Raw genomic sequence first — 18,362 nt, forward strand, 5'->3', positions numbered from 1 at the left:
GGACTCCGTTACTCCAAGGGAGATTCCTTTGGGGTTTTTTTGGTGCCCACAGGCCTGGAGAAGAACCTGTAGGGAGCATAGGCACAAGACTACGAGACCAGGAGCAGCAGGAGTCTTCCAGATGCAGTCTTGGTTCCCAAAGGCCAAAGTGCCTAGACGGTTGAAGATGAAGTGGTTTCGGAACTAAATCTTGTCCCACGATGAATCGAAAGAGCCACCCACAGGTAAGCCCTTAAGTACCCTAAGGAAAGGGTTGGGAAAATTTAGGAGTGCCTCCCAGAGGAGGGGCTGGGCAGTGGGGAGGATACTCCTGTGTCGTTTGTCCAGTTTTGCGCCAGAGCGGGAGCCAACTGGAGTATGCAAGGAGGGCACCAAATGTGCCCTTCACAGCAGTCTAGTGACGCTGGCAAGCGCCCCCACCCCAGCCTAATTCACCAAGTCCTGTCTGGTAGGTGGTCACACCTCCCTGTGACAGGAAACCTATTGGCCTACCTTCCCCTACTTTAGCTTGGCTCAGCAGCAGGAGGGCAGAATAGTGTCTGGGGTCAGCAGCAGTCCTAGCTTTCTGTCAGACTCTGGAAGACTCGTACCGTAAGCATGTGGGGCTTCCAGAAGGAGCCCCACAGTGCATGGAATCATACCTTCAACACCGTTTACGGTGTTGGGATATGATTCCAAAATGTTTGATACCAAACATGCCAGGGTTCGTTACAGCCAGCTTATAGTTAGCCATTGTGTAATGATGCATGGGCACTTTATGTATGGTAATGGCTGACGCACTTACAACGCCTGGAAAATAGACTCTGGGATTGTAGGGGTGTCCTGCTCATGCAGGGGCATTCTCACACTTGTAATCAAGCACCCTGCATTCAGGATTGAAAGGTCTGCCTTTGGGGTGACTTATAGGTTTAAAGTGTAGTGACCTCCGATATAAGAAACTTATATCTGTCGTAAGTGGTGCTAGCACCATCTTACACAGGCTGCAATGGCAGGACTGTAATCCTAATTTGAGTGGTCTCTGATGGGTGAATATAATACATGCCTCAGCGCATGGGGGACCCCTGGTGTACCTAGTCCTTTGGTACCTTAATACCATATACTAGGGAATTACAAGGGTACACCAGTAGCCAATCTGGGGGTACCTAAGTACTCGCCATGGTCCAATTTAGGGAGGAAGCACAGAGACTGGGTTCCTGATTAGCAGAATCCCAGTCAAACTAGTCAAAAAACAGAATGACACCAGCAAAAAGTGGGGATAACCATGAAAGCAGATCCAACTTTCCTACACCTGGTAAGTTTGGTAGAAACTTCTCAACACATTAAACCCACAATGATGCCACTGTGGGATTTAATGTAACAAGCACTCCGAGGGCATCTTAGAGAGGCCCCCAGAAAAACGACCAGCCCTGGTGTGGTTTTTCAATGACTACCTGCCATTTGCCACCACCAGACAGGTTTCTGGACCCCTGGGTAGAGGGTCTCCGCTCTCCGGGTCCAGAAACAAAGCTCATCCTGGGCAGAGGTGTCATGCCTCCTCTCCCAGGATGGGCTGTGTCCACGAAGCGGAAGCTATAAAGGCCTGCCGCCTTTACTAGCTGAACTTGCTTTTTGCTGCCCCCGGTAACTGGCTCCCTCCAGTTCTGATCCCGACTTTAGGCTGGAGTATGGACGGGAAAGCCAAGTGGCCCGGTAAGGTCAAATCTGACCTCAAAAGCCACTGGGTCTCTGCACCCGGCCGCCCAGTGCCGCTGGTTGTGCAATTTGAGTGCCTAAGTGAACTATGGGGAACCTTGGTCCTAAAACCCAAAAGCCATACTTACAGGTGGTTTACTTACCTGTAAACCATTAACACTCTTTTTCCATAGGAAACAATTTTACAAGTTTTTGTTCCTAAAATGTTCTGTGTTGAACTGTGTTTTGTATGAAAGAAAAGTAACTGTTCTTTAAACAAAAAGTGTCTTACTTTCCTTTGTATTGTAGGATCCACGGTGTGATATCTAGGCATATCCCCCCGAGTAGGCAGTGTAATCTAAACTTATTCCAAAAACATAAGTATATATTTTTTTATTCTTACCTAATTGGTCTGGATTCTGTCTCAGAGTGTGGGCCATCAGTTTTGATTGAGTATATCAATAAATGCTTAACATACCCTCCTGATAAGCCTAACTGCTCAACCACACTACCACAAAGAGAGCTGTTAGTGATTATCTAATTTAGCCTCTGCTATACCTCTGGGGATCCCCTGGACTCTGTGCACAATATACCTCACTTTGGTATAGTGTATACAGAGCCCGCTTCGTACAATATTTGAAGTACAAACTTTAAATAAATGTGCTCAGTTCACCTACTGTTCCTCAGTGTGGCTACTAAGCAGTTGTAACTGACAAAGCATCTTTTTAGTTACCACCCAAGAGAAGGTTGGCCCTATTTGTAAGGGGTTGCACGGCTACAAATGTAGGAATTGATACTGTGACTAACTTCAACATGGAAGATTCTGCTGGCACTAAGCCTTGATGATTTTGAAGATATTCACCTCTGCTTGTTCTTTGTGTGTCACTTTTTTTAACGCTTCCCTCTGCTAACACTGGACGATTCTCTCCTCAGTCACCTCTGATTCCTGCTTGGTTCTCAATGTATTCATGCCTGCTGATCTATGTTAATTCTTAAGAAGACGTGCGGTTTCTGACTGGTTATACTAGTGGGTGAAAGTTCTGCAGCATGCCATTCCTCAAAGCCAGATGTGCTTTGAGGTGATTTAATTTCCAGAACTTAGCATATCTATTAATTTGTTTAAATTAATTCAAGGTTGATGTTTCACCATAGGTAGTTGAACCTGTCGAGAATATAGGTTACTTTTGGAGTTGAAGGTGGATGGCTTCTTTTTGTACTTACTACAGAAATTAATGGCTGTGGAGAGCTGAATTTGTTTAATAGCTTTGTCATTATTATTTTTTTCTTCAGGAGGCAGTCTCATATGCTGCGATTCTTGCCCTGCTGCCTTTCATCGCGAGTGTCTAAACATCGACATACCAGAGGGAAACTGGTTCTGCAATGATTGCAGGGCTGGTAAAAAGCCACATTATAAAGAGGTGGTTTGGGTGAAAGTGGGTCGCTACAGGTAGGTAGAAGCTGTGCATATCTGTAGTGTTGTTCAATGCAAATCATAATTTACCTACAAGCGAAACTTGCCTCTGTAATGCTTACTTGTATAATACACCAATAATGAAGTTTCTTGCTGCTGGCTAAGATAACGTAAGGAGCTTCTAAGTCTCCACTTCTCCCTGACGTTTACCTTTACATCTCTAAACACAGCATATCCCGGCTGCGGCCCTCATTGTACCATGTATCAGTAGTAGAAGGCTGTCATGGTGACTCTCTTCTATTTACTTTATTAGATTCTGGATTTTATTACTGTTACAAATGCTAATGGGTCTTGTCTATCAGCATAAAGCTTAATCCAGCAGCAGCTAAATTGCTTTCAATCTGAACCCTGAAAAGGGTGGTGTCATCACTCTTTTCAACTTAATGGGCATTTTGAGACCTTGCATAGTATCAAAGGTGGGCTATTTTGTAGTTGCAAGGCATTTTAGTTGCTCCAGTAGCTGTTCATTATAGTATCTTAATTAACATTTGCTAACAATATAATATCTGCGTATGTGTAGGGATCCTAGGTCACATTTCAGAAATAATGTGTTAGAGGCATATGAGCTGTAGATCATATGCTTGTGCATAGATCGCCATCTAGTGTTGGCTCCAGATGATTGCACTTTGTTTTTCTTCAAAGAAGTCTTTCCAGTCACGAGGTAGGTGACTCCTCCCTTAGGTGATAGTGCGCATGAACATCGACTCCATTGTTAGATTGTTTTTATCCGCCATCGGGTTCGGATGTTAATTGTTGCGCTCCGGTTAGGCACCGTTCCTTCGGGCCCCCTTCGACACGCAATCCATTACCCTCAATGGTATTGTTTATCGATCGCGTTTCCCTCTCTCCGCGTATTGATTTGCTCTCAAATCTTCGATCGGAACATTCGTGGAAGGCCGTTGGACGTACCCGCGCAGGATCGTCGCAGCTGATGGAACGGACCCCATTCAAGTTATGTCCAGGGTGCCGCTCTAAGTTTCTGCGCACCGACTTTCACGAAGTGTGCAACCTTTGCCTAGCCCTGGAACACGACGAGAAAGACAGCGACACGTGCCAGTCGTTTCGTTCGAAGAAAACCCTCCGTGATCGTCGGGCTGGACGTCAGGAAATGTACCAGCAAAGCGGCCTGCCGCCAGACCTCCGCACAGAAGAGTCAGATCATGACGAAGCGCAAGCGCAGGAAGCTGAGATGGAGCAGGAGCACGTTTACGTATCCGACGCTGACTCCGATGCCAAAGACCTCCCCCGGCACACAGACCGTGAGTTAAGAGCCTTCGTTCCCCTATCATCTCCTTTACAAGAAAAAGGCTCCGGTCCCTCCTCTGCCTTTGGGCTAAGGTTGGCACAGAGAAAAAGTTTCGAGCACCCCGCCTTCAGGCTCAGTGCCGAAGCAGAGACAACAGCCTTCAGGCTCTGGCTCTACCCATCCACATGCCGGTCCTGACCTGAAATCTTCCGAGGCAGAAACTGCGGAGACTAAACTTTCGACGCCGAACCGACGTCTAAGGACAGTGCAGCGACTTAAGAGTCTCTGACCGAAAATCCACCGTATCCGAAACAGAAAGAAATCGCAATCCACCCAAAAACTGGACACATTCATGCTAAACTTTCAGAAAAGAGGAAAATGGGCATATAAGAGGACTACCACATTCCTTTAAAAAAGAAAATGTGGCTATTGACTCTTCTTCTCTTTACATTTCTGAAGACCCTCTTTTTTCACCTGCTAATTCCCCTACACCACCATCACCTGACCCACAAGATACAGGAGATGATGATGATTTAGATGCCTATGCACCACAAGATGTCCCACAGGATCCTGATCCATGGAATCATTATAATGTCCGTCAACCTGATAATGAACCTGATTTGTATCCATCTAGACCTTCCCCTCCAGATGATGATATTGGGTTCATTGAGCTCATTAATAGGGATGCAGAATACTATGGGGTAGAGCTCCATAAGGAGAGTCTAGAGGAGGATTTCATATTGGAGACCCTTCGTTCATCTTAAAGGGCTACCCAAACCCTACCGATGCTAAAGGCTCTGCTTAGCTGTATTTTAGGGACGGATCTCCGCCCCAATTCCAACCGCACAGCGTAATGCAATTTGCACAATTCTTCCTTTATACACAATTTTATTCCTGATTTTCCTTCCATTCATCCTATATTTTCCTCTGATTTCGCATTTAAGATTCACACGTAAGGTAAACATGCCAATTTTCAATGTTTTCTCATGTTCGAGTTGGTCCATCCAGACCTTATTACAAGAACAAGTACAGACGCAAAAAGTTCATCCGAAGCAGTATTTTAATAACCCAATGCATTTCGGGCACATCACGCCCTTCGTCAGGGGTAACTAAAAATAACAATGAAACAAGCGTTGTTATTTTATCCAACATTGCATAATCTGAACAGCAAAAACAAAAGCATAACAGAATAATTGCACCTTAAGTCCCTTCTAGACATCGTCTTACACGTTTTTTAAAATCGCCCCTTCAAAATTCATTCCGTGTATTATCGCTAAAACCATTGACACTGCCCGATTCCAACTCACTCCCTTAACACAAACGGAAAATGCCTCTGACATGCACCTGAATCCTAAACTAAACTTCACATCTTCGCAATCTGTCTTTCTTATTTTCATCTGCTACCATGTTCCCCTCTCTTCCACAGAATCACACAATCAAACCCCCTCCTTACGCAGCTGTTATTCCACCCACTTCTCCCTTTACCACATCTCAACCACATATCCGTCCCCACATCCGACGCAACTTCATCACACATCCTATCATTCTCGCATGCTCTCTATTCTCTCTCATGCTTCCCTCCCCCCTCTTTAATACCCACTGCTAGTGGGTGTGCATTCCCTATCTTCAAAAGGCTCTGCTTAAACATACTGAGGATATCTTTCAGGACCCTGTCAAAGCTAGACTCATCACTCCCAGGGTAGAGAAGAAATACAGGGCTGCACATAATGACCCAGTCAACATCAAAGGCCTGTTACCTTTAGACTCTTTGGTCATTTCTAATGCTCGTAAAAGAGGTAACTCCTAAACCACAGGGGATGCCCCGCCTCCTGATAAAGACTCCTAAATTTTGGATGCTTCCCGTAAACGGATAGCATCACAAGCGGCTAATAGTCTGCGCATTGCCCAGGCATTGCTGGCAAGTTATGATAGAGCTCATAATTATGAACTCCAGAAGCTCATTGAGTTCCTTCCTGATGAGCATAATGCGGCTCGGGCTGTCAACACTAGTGTACTTCTCCATATGCATGCTTGGTTAAGGATATCTGAGTTTAAACCTGAGGTGCAAGCCTCTATCCTTAATCAACCTTTTGATATGCAACATCTCTTTGGCCCAGCTGTTGACGCATCTTTAGAAAAGATGAAAAAAGACACAGAGGTTGCTAAGTCCATGGGGTCCTTACAAGCATCTTCCAACAGAGGTTCCTTTTGTCGCTCATTCTACAGGGGCGGCTCAAACATCTCTATAGACAATGCCTCCTCCTCTTACAAGGGCAACAATCAGTCGACCTCTTCAAGAGGTTATTTTCGAGGAGGATATAGAAGAAATAATGGTAGGGGAAGAGGCAGAGGTCATTCAATACGCACCTCCCCTGCCAACAACAACAAACAATGACTTATTTCCCATACCCCAATCATTCCACTCCTGTCGGGGAACGTCTCACAATTTCTACCCATTTGGAATACGATTACATCCGACAAATGGGTTCTACAAATTATCTAATCTGGTTATTGCCTTGAACTTAGAAGCAGTCCACCCAATATTCCTCAACGGTCACACCTCATGTCACAAGAACGCTTCTAAAGCAAGAAGTTCTTTCATTATTGCAAAAAGGTGCAATAGAACCAGTCAACAGGAGGGTACTCCCTCTACTTTTTAATTCCCAAAAAGAACGGCTCTCTCAGGCCCATATTGGACCTCCGAGAGCTCAATCTCTACATTCAATCAGACCATTTTCACATGGTGATACTTCAACAAGTGCTTCCTCTCCTTCAGCACGATGACTTTCTATCCGCTCTGGATCTAAAGGACGCTTATTTCCATATACAAATACACCCTACCCACTGCAAATAACTCCGTTTTGGGGTAGCAGGCCAACATTATCGATTCCAGGTCCTACCCTTCGGAGTGACAACTGCTCCCAGGGTTTCACAAAATGCTTGCCAGTAGTCGCAGCCCACCTGAGGAGACATGTTCACGTCTTCCTCTACTTAGACAACTGGCTTATAAAGGCCAGTTCACACAACAGTTGCCTGCGACACACAGCGAAGCCTGTGCAACTCCTTCACCAACTAGGGTTCACAATAAACCAGGCCAAATCACATCTCCAACCCTCTGTGTCAAGACTATCTTGGAGCTACCATAGAGACACCCAAAGCTGTAGCATATCCAACTCCAGCCTGACTCAGGACTTTTCAGAACACACTGTCTCAGTTTCAGCCTCAACACTCCTTACCAGCTCGAGTGTTCATGCAATTTTTAGGAATGATAGCGTCTTGCATCATCATAGTTCCCTACGCAAGACTTCAGATGCGTCCCCTGCAGAAATGCTTAGCACATCAGTGGAACCAGGCTCGGAGTCAGTTATCAGATCTAGTGTTGGTTGACTGCTGCACCCATCGCTCTTTGCAGTGGTGGAACACACAAACCCTGTTAAAAAGACGGGCCTTCAGCGACCCGGTTCCACAGATAGTACTGACAACAGACTCATCACTAACAGGTTGGGGAGCACATCTCAAAAACCACACAATTCAAGGCATGTGGAGCCCCCAACAGAAACGGCTTCACATCAATCACCTAGCGCTCCTAGCGATTTTTCTAGCTCTGAAAGCATTTCAAGTTCAGTTAGTACGCAAAACCGTACTAATTCGTAGAGACAACATGACAGCCATGTACTACATTCAAAAACGGGGGGGGGGGGCACTCCCTCCAACTGCCCCAGCTAGCACAGGAAATCTGGAGATGGGCCATTCATCACAAAATCTCTCTCCTAGCAGAACACCTCCCAGGAGTGGACAATCAGATAGCAGATCTGTTAAGTCACCAGACACAACAGATCCACGAATGGGAACTAAATCCTCAAGTCGTCCTCCCATTCTTCCAAATGTGTTGCTTTCCAAACATAGACCTGTTCGCTATGCATCTAAAAGCAAAATGCCCAAACTTCGCTTCCAGGTATCCACACCCATTGTCCAAAGGCAATGCACTATGGATGAATTGGTCAGGGATATTTGCTTACACTTTTCCGCCTCTCCCACTCATTCTATTAGTGGTTCGGAAACGGAAACAAACGTCCTGATGCTAAACCTAGTTGCTCCCACATGGGCACGTCAACCATGGTTCACAACCCTATTGGAACTCTCAGTAGTTCCTCATCAAAAACTACGTCTTTCACTCAGTCTTCTCACCCAAAGCCATGGCGCGATAAGACACCCAGATCCCAGTCAACTCAATCTAGCGATCTAGCACCTGAAGTCCTAGAGTTTAAATCTACCGCCAAACTGTATGAATATCATCAAGGATCTAGGCGTCCTACCACAAAAGCCTGCTATGCAGCCAAGTTGAAGCGGTTTGTCATTTACTGTAACAAATCAACCCGCTTGATGCTTTGGTACAATACATTATATGTAAGGCTCCCTGTTTTCCATTTTTACGGATTTTTACAGATAAATACAGACCGAAAACAATGTGTTTTCTGTCTGCATTTATCTGTAAAAGGGGAAAAATAGTATCTCTCTGCACTGTCTGTCATGAACAATAGCAGAACAGATGAGAAGATGGACAGCATGGGTAATTAAAAAACAGGGTGAACTTTTTTAAATAATGACATGTGTCAATGTACATTTGTGGTACAATGCTAGTATTTACCAGTGGATGTATTGTTATGTAATATTTTGCAGCTTAAAGAGCTAAAACACGACAGACCTCAAAGTATGAGAGCGCGTCTATCAGTTAAATATGGAAATGTTCAGTTTTACAACTTCATTAATATGCAAAATAAATATGGATAAATACAGAGAAAATGGCGGAGAAATAAATATGAATAAATACAGACGGAAATGTTAAAAAAAAATACCATAAAACCGAGAGCCATAATTATATGCTATTTGTTACATCTACAACGTTCCAATTAAGCATACACATCTGTCTGTTTACATCTTGCTGCAATGGCTGCATACCTCCAAAATCGACAGCATCTGTCTCTTTCAAGTACCTGTCATCAAAGCATTTATGGAGGGACTCAAAAGTTATTCCACCAAGACGTCCACCTGCCCCAGTGTGGAATCTCAATATTGTTCTCACCAGACTGATGGGTCCACCCTTTGAACTATTGCACAGATGTGAACTTCAATTTCTTACATGGAAAGTAGCGTTTCTAGTTGCTATCACATCACTCAGAAGAGTCAGTGAGATCCAGGCATTAACCATAGAAGAATCTTTTTTGCAGATGCACCAAAACAAAGAGTTCTTTGGACCAACCCTAAATTCCTTCCTAAAGTCATTTCTGCCTTTCACATTAATCAATCTGATGAGTTACCGGTTTTCTTCCCTCAAACAGATTCAGTGGCAGATATAAAATAGCACTTGTTATCCACCCATCAAAACTTAACGGATAACCCTGATCAGGCAGTCATCCACTACACACAATGGCTCCACACAGCCTTTGACACCTTGGTACCGATAAAAAATGCCTCTAAAAACAGAAAGATGCCATCCGCCCCTTGGTTCTCGGAGGCATTAAGACTAGAAAAGCAGAAATATAGAAACTCAGAACGCCATTGGCGCCGAAATTACAATAGTACCATGAAGACATGCTATAAGGAAGTATTGTCTAAATATAAAAATCTTTTCATCACAGTAAAAAGTAAATTCTATCTGAATCAAATTGAAACATCTCAAGATTCTGTGAAACAACTATTCAAAGTCGTTACTAAGCTCTCAGGACCAGAGACCAGTTCTTCTATAACCCCTTCACAAACCTTCTGTGATTCTCTCGCTATACTCTTTCAGGAAAAAGTCACTCACATTTACTCCAATTTCTCAGCTCTTTCCTCTATAAACAAACAATCACAACTAACGTAGATTCATTTTCCACTGACCTTTCATCAGCATCACACACCACTAACTATAACCCCCCCGTTCTCAGAATTTAGTCAGATCACTACAGAATACATCATTGACCGCATATCCACCTCCAAATCTGCTTCCCCCAATGACCCCTGCCCTCCTAGCATAATAAAACTTATACCGGAGATCATAGGTCCCAAATTGGCCAACATCTGTAATTCAATGTTCTCAACAGGAATATACCCTTCCATCTGGAAAGAAACCATTGTTAAACCTCTGCTCAAAAAACACAACCTCAATCCCACAGATACCAAGAACTACAGACCAATTGCAGGCCTTCCCCTCCCCGCAAAGATCAGCGAAAAAGTGATGAATATCCAGCTAGCCAGCTATATTGAGAACAACAATTTCTTGGACGACACCCAATTTGGATTTAGGAAAGGCCACGGGACAGAAGCCGCACTCATTAAGACAGCCGACGAAATCAGGATGACTCTTGATAAGGGAGGCGCCGCGGTATTGGTGCTGCTGGATCTTTCAGCAGCATTTGACACGGTCAACTACTCGATCTTAATTGACCGTGTCTCCGCTATAGGCATCAGAGACAAAGCAAAGGCCCTATTGACATCCTTCCTGTCCAACCGCACTCAACGTGTAAAGTTCGGTAACTTCAACTCCCCTTCTTTCTCTCTGCCGTGCGGGGTTCCTCAGGGATCCTCGCTAAGCCCGACCCTGTTCAACCTATACGTATCGGACCTGGCTAGAATTATCAAGTCACACAATCTGCGGCTTACGTCCTATGCTGACGATACTTCGATTGTGTTGGAGATCCATGATAACAGCAAGTTAATTTCGGATAATTTCAGAGAGGGAATGTTTGCTTTCAGTACCTGGATGGCAAACAATTGTTTAAATCTGAACTCGGAAACCTCTCCCCCAGCTGGTCCCCTTCCTGGTGGCCTGAAGAGTTGGGTCCTCCTCCGCTCCCTATTACTAAGGTCAGAAACTTGGGAGTCCTGTTTGATGACAAACTTTTTTATCCATTATGTAAATTCGGTCGTCTCATCATCTTTTTTTACTATGAGGATGATAAAAAAAACTTCTGCCCTACCTTCCTTCTAATGCAGGCAAAACTCTCATCAGTACACTCGTCATGTCAAAAATGGATTACTGTAACAGCCTACTTATTAATGCCCAGGAAAAAGTCCTACATAAATTGCAGATGGTTCAAAACGCAGAAGCTAGAATTCTCTCAGGCACTCCTAAGTTTAAACCTATCTCTAGGGTAATTCGACAGTTACACTGGCTGCCCATCAAAAGCAGAACAAAATTCAAGGCCCTATGCATCACCTACAAAGAAATGCATGACACAGGTCCTGAATTTCTCCAAAAAAACATATGCCTCTACAGACCAACTAGAACCCTACGCTCCGCAGCAGATCATTTGCTAACTTTCCCCAGAACCAAAAAAGCCTCCTGGGGTGACAGAAGATTCACTGTCGCCACCGCCAAACTCTTGAACACACTCCCTTTACATAGTAAAACCATTCCCACCTTGTTATCCTTCCGTAAACAATTAAAAACTTGGCTATTCAATCAATAAATCTTCCTTTCCCCTTCTCTTCTCAACTCAGCTGTCCATAGCGCCGAGACACCTAAGAGTATTTGTGTGCTCAATAAATTGCCTAATAATAGATGTCAAGCGAGCACCACTGTATTACATTGAATAGACAAAACCTTTCCGTAACACCAATCAACTTTTTGTAGCTTTTGCTCCACCACACAAGGGTAATGCCATATCAAAATCAAGTATTGCAAGGTGGATTGTTAAATGTATTCAGATATGCTATGCAAAGGCTAAACGAACATTACAAGTTCCCCCTAGAGCACACACTACACGTAAACTGGGGGCTTCTATGGCATTCCTAGGGAATATATCCATAGACGACATATGCAAAGCTGCAACATGGTCTACCCCTCGCACATTCACAAAACACTATTCAGTGGATATGTTAGCAGCACAAAAAGCTAGAGTAGACCAGGCAGTTTTACGTACACTTTTTCAGACTACTGCAACAGCTACAGGTTATCCACCGCTTTCGTAGATTACTGCTGTATAGTCTATGCACAAGCATATGATCTACAGCTCATATGCCTCGAACGGAAAATGCTACTTACCAGTATGCATCTGTTCTTGGCATGTAGAGCTGTAGTCATATGCGCCCACCTGCCTCCCCTGGTACAGTTACCTGTTGCAGTTACATCTTACTGAGATACTACATTCATGGACATCTCCTTCTAACTACTCTTACTGGCTCCATTATCACCCTCTGTGGGAAAACGATCTAACAATGGAGTCGATGTCCATGCGCACTATCACCTAAAGGAGTCACCTACCTCGTGACTAGTAAGACTTCTTCGAAGAAAAACAAAGTGCAAACATCCCGACTCGACACTAGATGGTGTTCTATGCACAAGCATATGACTCTACAACTCTACATCCCAAGAACAGATGCAAACTGGTAAGTAGAATTTTCCTTTCCATCTTATGATTCTTAGATTGCGCCACAAGTTCGTGAGGACTCATGTTGACCAGAAAACAGTATTAATGAATGCTTCATTTACTGCCATGTTACTAAACTAATCAGTCAAATCATTACATAATATCCATGTGATAGCTTGCTAGATATGCTCCCGACCTCGGTCTGACCCCCTTGCCAGTCTTCTGATCTTGGTGGAATTCAGTTTGCTGAACCTACCCATTCTTGTTGCCTTCATTGTGATAAATCTGCTTTCGCAGAGTACTTTGAACCATGGGTGGCCATCCAATCCTGTTTTTCATTATTAAGTAACATTTCCAGTAATTGGCTTGTATAGATTATTGGTGACCAAACAGTGTCTCTCCTCTTGAAATGGTAAAAATAATCTACTTTCTAACTATCCTGAAAAATATATGTACCACTGTATCTGATGGAGACATCTAGCCGCAGATTGCTTAACTTAGAATATCCCCAGGCGTCAGACTGGATCTGGAAAATTCTTTGCAGCAGCACCTCAGTGCGCCGGGGGACGGCGCCACATGACCCTGCCCTGACGTTGTCCACGTTCGTGATGTCAGCGAGGTCATACAAGTCCCTCCTGGCGCGCTGACGTCCGTTACCTTCTTTTCCGCGTGCAACGCGGATCCGGAGTAAGCAGTTCCTCTGGCCTGTTTTCAAGCCCCTTTTGACGCTTCGCGTCTGGAACAGTGTGCGATGCCTTCGGCCTTTAAAATGTGTACCTCCTGTTCGCAGCAAATGTCTGCGACGGACCCACATCTTATCTGTATGTGGTGTTTGGGCGAACACCACGACTCAACGGATTGCGACGCCTGCCAACACCTCAAGCCGAAGTTCCGGCGGGAGCGCCGGCTGAAGCTTCTTTCAGCTCGCCTGTCCCGGTTGGAGTCATCTCGTCCTCCAGCCTTCTCATCACCGGCAGGCCCCTCTGGTTTCCGATTGCGGCGGCGTTCACCCACTGGGGCCCGGAGACGTCGTTCGCCCCTTGTGGGTAAGTCGCGGCGCATGTCGCCGTGGTCCTAGACTTCACTTCCGTCTGTTGTCGGGGGCACCAGTTCCCGGAGCCCTCCAGACGTGCGCCCCCGGGAGTCATCCCTCCCCTATCCGGGCGCAGCGGTGACTCGGACCCAAATGGAGGCCTATGCCACGGCTCTTCAGGCCTCCCTTGGGTCCTCTCCTGTCCCTGGGGCCTCCGCTACTTAGCTACTTACGCGGTCCCCGACAGACTCGCCGGTGGGTTCGCCCCCGGTGACAAATAAGCCCAGGGACAAAGAAGATATGGTGTCATCATTTTGCGGCTTGACTGGGTCCCCCTCTAAGACCCATAGCACCCCTGCCGCGCCGCATAGTCCCGTGGGGCTCCCTGTGGCGCCGCAGGTTTTTGCTGGTGCTCAAAGCCTTGCTTCGAGCACACCTCAGCCTTCGAGCCGGGGTCGACCCGGTTCCGGCGCCGTAAACTCGCCTCTCCGACTCCGCTTCTTACTTCGGAGTCGGAGCCTATTGTGGTTGAGGCTGAGGCAGCGCCGGTGCGGGGCCGGAGGCTAGCCTCCCCGGCTCCTGCGCCATCCCCTTCTCTGGAAGCAGAGCTTGTCGTGGTGGACTTTAACTCGGCGCCCAATAGGGCCGACTCGGCGGCCGACGGAGCCGGGTCGGGTCCGGACGGGGCAGGGTCAGCGCCAACCAAAGTCGTTTTGGTGCCGCATCGATGCCGGGTTGTTGACTCTTCTCCGGAAGCTTCTGGAGAGAGTTTGGCGTTGCCTTCACGTCCGGCGAAGCCGGATCTATCCTTGCCCGTGCCTCCCCCCCCTCCCCTCCCTTAAGAATTTGTGGACCCCGCAGGATCCCCGCCTCCTCAGGAGCCCCATCAGGACCCCCATTCGTCAGTGGGGCTCCCTTCCTTTGGGCATTGGTCGCAGCCTCAGTATCTTGAACGACTTAGTTTACAGCCCTCACCTACAGATGAGTTGCTGTCCCCTCCTCGGAGGGCCACCGAGGCCGGTGCGGCGTTTCTTAGAGTAGTCTCCTTAGCCACTCGTGTTCTAAACATGCAAACCCCTTCGGTCCCTTTGCCTGTGGACCCTCTGTTTGATGTCCTTCACCATGGGTCGGGGAATGTGGAGCCGCTTCTGCCCTTTGAAGCTTCTCTTTATAACGCCCTTTTGGGCTCCTGGGCTCGGCCAGCTTCCGGTGATCCGGTGGCTTGTTCTGTCTTGCACGGCCGCCGTCCTGCTGCATATGATCCAGTTTGCTTATTTGTTAACCCAGACGTGCAGGGGTTTGTTTTGCAAACTGCCATCCCTTCCTTGCCTCAGTTAATGCTTCCTCCCTTCCCGGAGTCAACATGGCTTGAGTCGTCTGTGAGAAAGTGGCTCTGTATATACTGTTCCTTAATAGGTACAGGGTGTACAGAGTCCACAGTCCCCAGAGGTTTGGCAGAGGTTAAAGTTAGATATAACCTTACTCTCTAAAGTGGTAGCTTGGGCGAGCAGTAAGGCAGTATCAGAGGACAGTGTAAAGCATTTGTTGTACACACTCAGTCAGCAAATGGTTTCACACACTCAATAACTGAACTCTAAGCCAATGGTTTATATATAAAAAAAAATATATGCTTGTTTTATTTTAGAACCAACAATTAGATTTAAAATATATTTTCTCAGAATGAGATGCTTTATATAAATACTTTTGCAATATGCAATTGACTTTTGTAAACAGTTACAAGTGGTTGCAATAGGCAACTCTATTTTAAATACAACAATGCATTGAGCTCAATGGAAATTTCAGGTTATTTGCAAGAGATTACTTTTAGGATTACTTTTGGAATTCCAGGACTGGATCCTAGATTCAGTCCTGGGTCAGTACTTAGAATCAAGTGATGAAAGTCGACTTAATTACTGTGATGATTTTTAAACAATATTTAGCTATTTTAAAAGTTGACACTTAGAAAATAGTTCAAAGAAAACAGTCAATGATTCCCTATGGAAGAAAATTCAAGTTTCAGGTACAGTATATTCTCGTTACTTTTGTAATCCAGTACTGGGTGCCTAGACTCAGTACTGGGACCTTTATCTAAAACAGGTAAGTAATTACGTTTTCAGATATACGATTTTTAAGGAATATTTAAAGATTGCAGAAATTGACACTTAGAAGAAATTTTACAGACAAACAGTCAATGATTTCCTATGGGAGAAAATTGGGTTACTGGTAAGTACAGTTGTAAGTATTTTTCAGTGCTGGGCACCAAGATCCGGCACTGGGAGCTCACCTAAGAGCAGGTGAGTATTTTCGTTTTCGTTACTCGGCTGATTTTTGGTGAATATTTTAAGATTTGAAAAGTCCACACTTAGAAGAAATTTCAGGAAAAAGCCAGTCAATGTTACCCTATGAAGAAAATAGAGTTATCGGTTTAAAGGTAAGTACTCGACTGGCAGAGTTGAGGTTCTGGGCATAGACTCAGGGGTCCCCCAGGGTCAGGTAGGTACAGTTGGTTCACTCTCAGCGACTCTAGGGCGGCCGGGTGCAGAGAGAGTTAGGCCCAATGTTTATGAGGGATAGGGGGGCCTTGGTTGGTGGCTGCTGACTAGCAAGCCACGCGGCTGTGGGAGCTGGGCTCCTGGTCACTTACTCAGGGCAAGTGGGGAAGTAGGTAGGTGTAGAGGTTGGACTGCCAGGGCCACTCGGGCGGCTGGGTGCAGGGTGCTTTTGTGCCTTCGGGCGCTCAATTGATTTCAATGGGAAATCTCCGGTTTAGAAAAAGACTGCAAGCTCGGGGACGAGGATTCTTCAGGTGTGTCGAGGGAGGTCCTTGGGTGCCGGACTCGGGGTCACAGTCGCCGTGGGGTCGTCCTCGTGGTCTTTGTTCACTCCGGCACTGGACAGGCTTGGCTGGTGCAGAGTGTGCTGGGTTTGCGGTTCCGGGCTGCTGCCAGGGATTAAAGGTAGGTTTTGAGTAGAGCCTCTGCTCATGGGAGTCCCAGGGGCTTAGAGCCAAAAGGTAGCCAGGTCCTCCGGGGTTTGTGAGGTTGCTGGCCACAAGAGATGCCGGATTGGAGCAGGATCGAGGGTCGACAGGCCGGTAGGGCTGGGGCCAAAGCAGTTGGTGTCTTCCTCTTCTTAGCAGCTGCAGGGCAGGTCTTCTTTCTTCTTGCTCTTCTTTGTATTTTGGAATCTGGAATCTGGGGAAGGAAGGTTCAGGGTGCCCCTAAATACTAGATTTAGGGGCGTTACAGGTTGGTGAAGGGCAGGGACCAATGGGTCCCTGTCCTGGGGTGGGTACACCCCCTATCCTGCCTCTCTCCTGTGGGAGGGGGGCAGTAGCCTAGTCCTGATAGGGTAGGGCTTCCCATCTTCAAGTTGGCGCGAGCCCGGGGATGTGCATCACCTCGCCTCCCCCACCTGAGGGGCGGGGTTGGCAGGCTGGCACATCCCCTGTCCTTATTTGGGGTTTCCGGCCAAGCTTCCCGCCAGAGTGGGGGGTTGCAGTGGCCTGGGGAAGCTCACAGAGGCGGCATGCCTTTGAAGCTTCCCCCTGCCCATCCTGGGGGAGGAGATTTAGCACCTCGCCCAGGATGTGCATTGTTGCAGGCCCAGGAGAGCAGGGGCTCTCCCACCCAGGGGTCCAGCAACATGTCTGCTGTGTGGCAGCCTCAGAGCAGACGTGGATTGTAGGTAAGGTTTAAGGGGGCATCTGGAAGATGCCCTCTGGAGTGCTTGGTACATTAAATCCCACACTGGCATCAGTGTGGGTTTAATGTGCTGAGAAGTTTGATACCAAACTTCTCAGTCTTCAGTGTTGCCATTATGGTGCTGTGGAGTTCGTGTTTGACGAGCTCTCAGCACCATGTACTCTTAAATGGCAGCACTGTGCTCAGGAATGGACCTGGGTACTGTAGGGGCACAGGGCTCCTGCTCCTGTGCCCACACCATTGGCATAAGGCACCCAGCTAGAGGGGTGGCTGATGTATGCCATGGCAGTGTAGGTTATGGGCATGGCACACAGGGATGTGTGCCATGTCGACTTTGTTTTGTCTTGCACCCAGACACCCAGCCTGCAAAGGCAGTGTGTGTGTGTAAGGTTACAGGGCCCCTAAGGGTAGCACAATGAGTGCTGCAGCCCTTAGGGGCCTTCCCTTGTCACAAGGCCCTGGGTACTTAGGGTACCATTTACCAGGGGCTGACATGTGGCCAGGGTTTGCCAATTTGGGTTTTGTGTGTTTTAGGGAAGGAACATAGGCCCTGGGCACCTGTTTGGCAGAAGTCCAGGGCACACTCAATCAAAGTACATTCAGCAATTCAGCAAAAAGTGGGGGCATCTCACACAACCCCTCCACTTGCCCCCCCCCCCCCCCCCCCCCCCCCCACCAACGAAAGGTAATGAGACTAACCTTGCCCTATGGAGTCTTCATTGTCTAAGTGGAAGAACCTGGAAAGTCCATCTGCATTGGCATGGGCAGTCCCTGGTCTGTGCTCCACTTCAAAGTCCATTCCCTGTAGGGAGATGGACCGTCTTAGTAGTTTTGGATTTTCCCCCTTCATCTGCATTAGCCATCTGAGAGGTCTGTGGTCAGTTTG

General features: G+C 46.7%; 1 protein-coding gene across 2 annotated transcripts in view; it reads left to right on the plus strand.

The window, feature by feature from the left end:
- NSD1 (nuclear receptor binding SET domain protein 1) overlaps positions 1 to 18,362 on the plus strand; it is a 1,235,760-nt gene that overhangs the window by 1,031,277 nt on the left and 186,121 nt on the right. For both annotated transcript variants that reach the window (XM_085618316.1, XM_085618317.1), the window contains exon 15: positions 2,962 to 3,118. In XM_085618316.1, coding sequence (XP_085474442.1) covers positions 2,962 to 3,118 — 157 coding nt within the window. The remainder of the gene's footprint in view (positions 1 to 2,961; positions 3,119 to 18,362) is intronic.

This window comes from Triturus cristatus, chromosome 7 (assembly GCF_964204655.1).
Source record: "Triturus cristatus chromosome 7, aTriCri1.1, whole genome shotgun sequence".
NCBI lineage: Eukaryota > Metazoa > Chordata > Amphibia > Caudata > Salamandridae > Triturus > Triturus cristatus.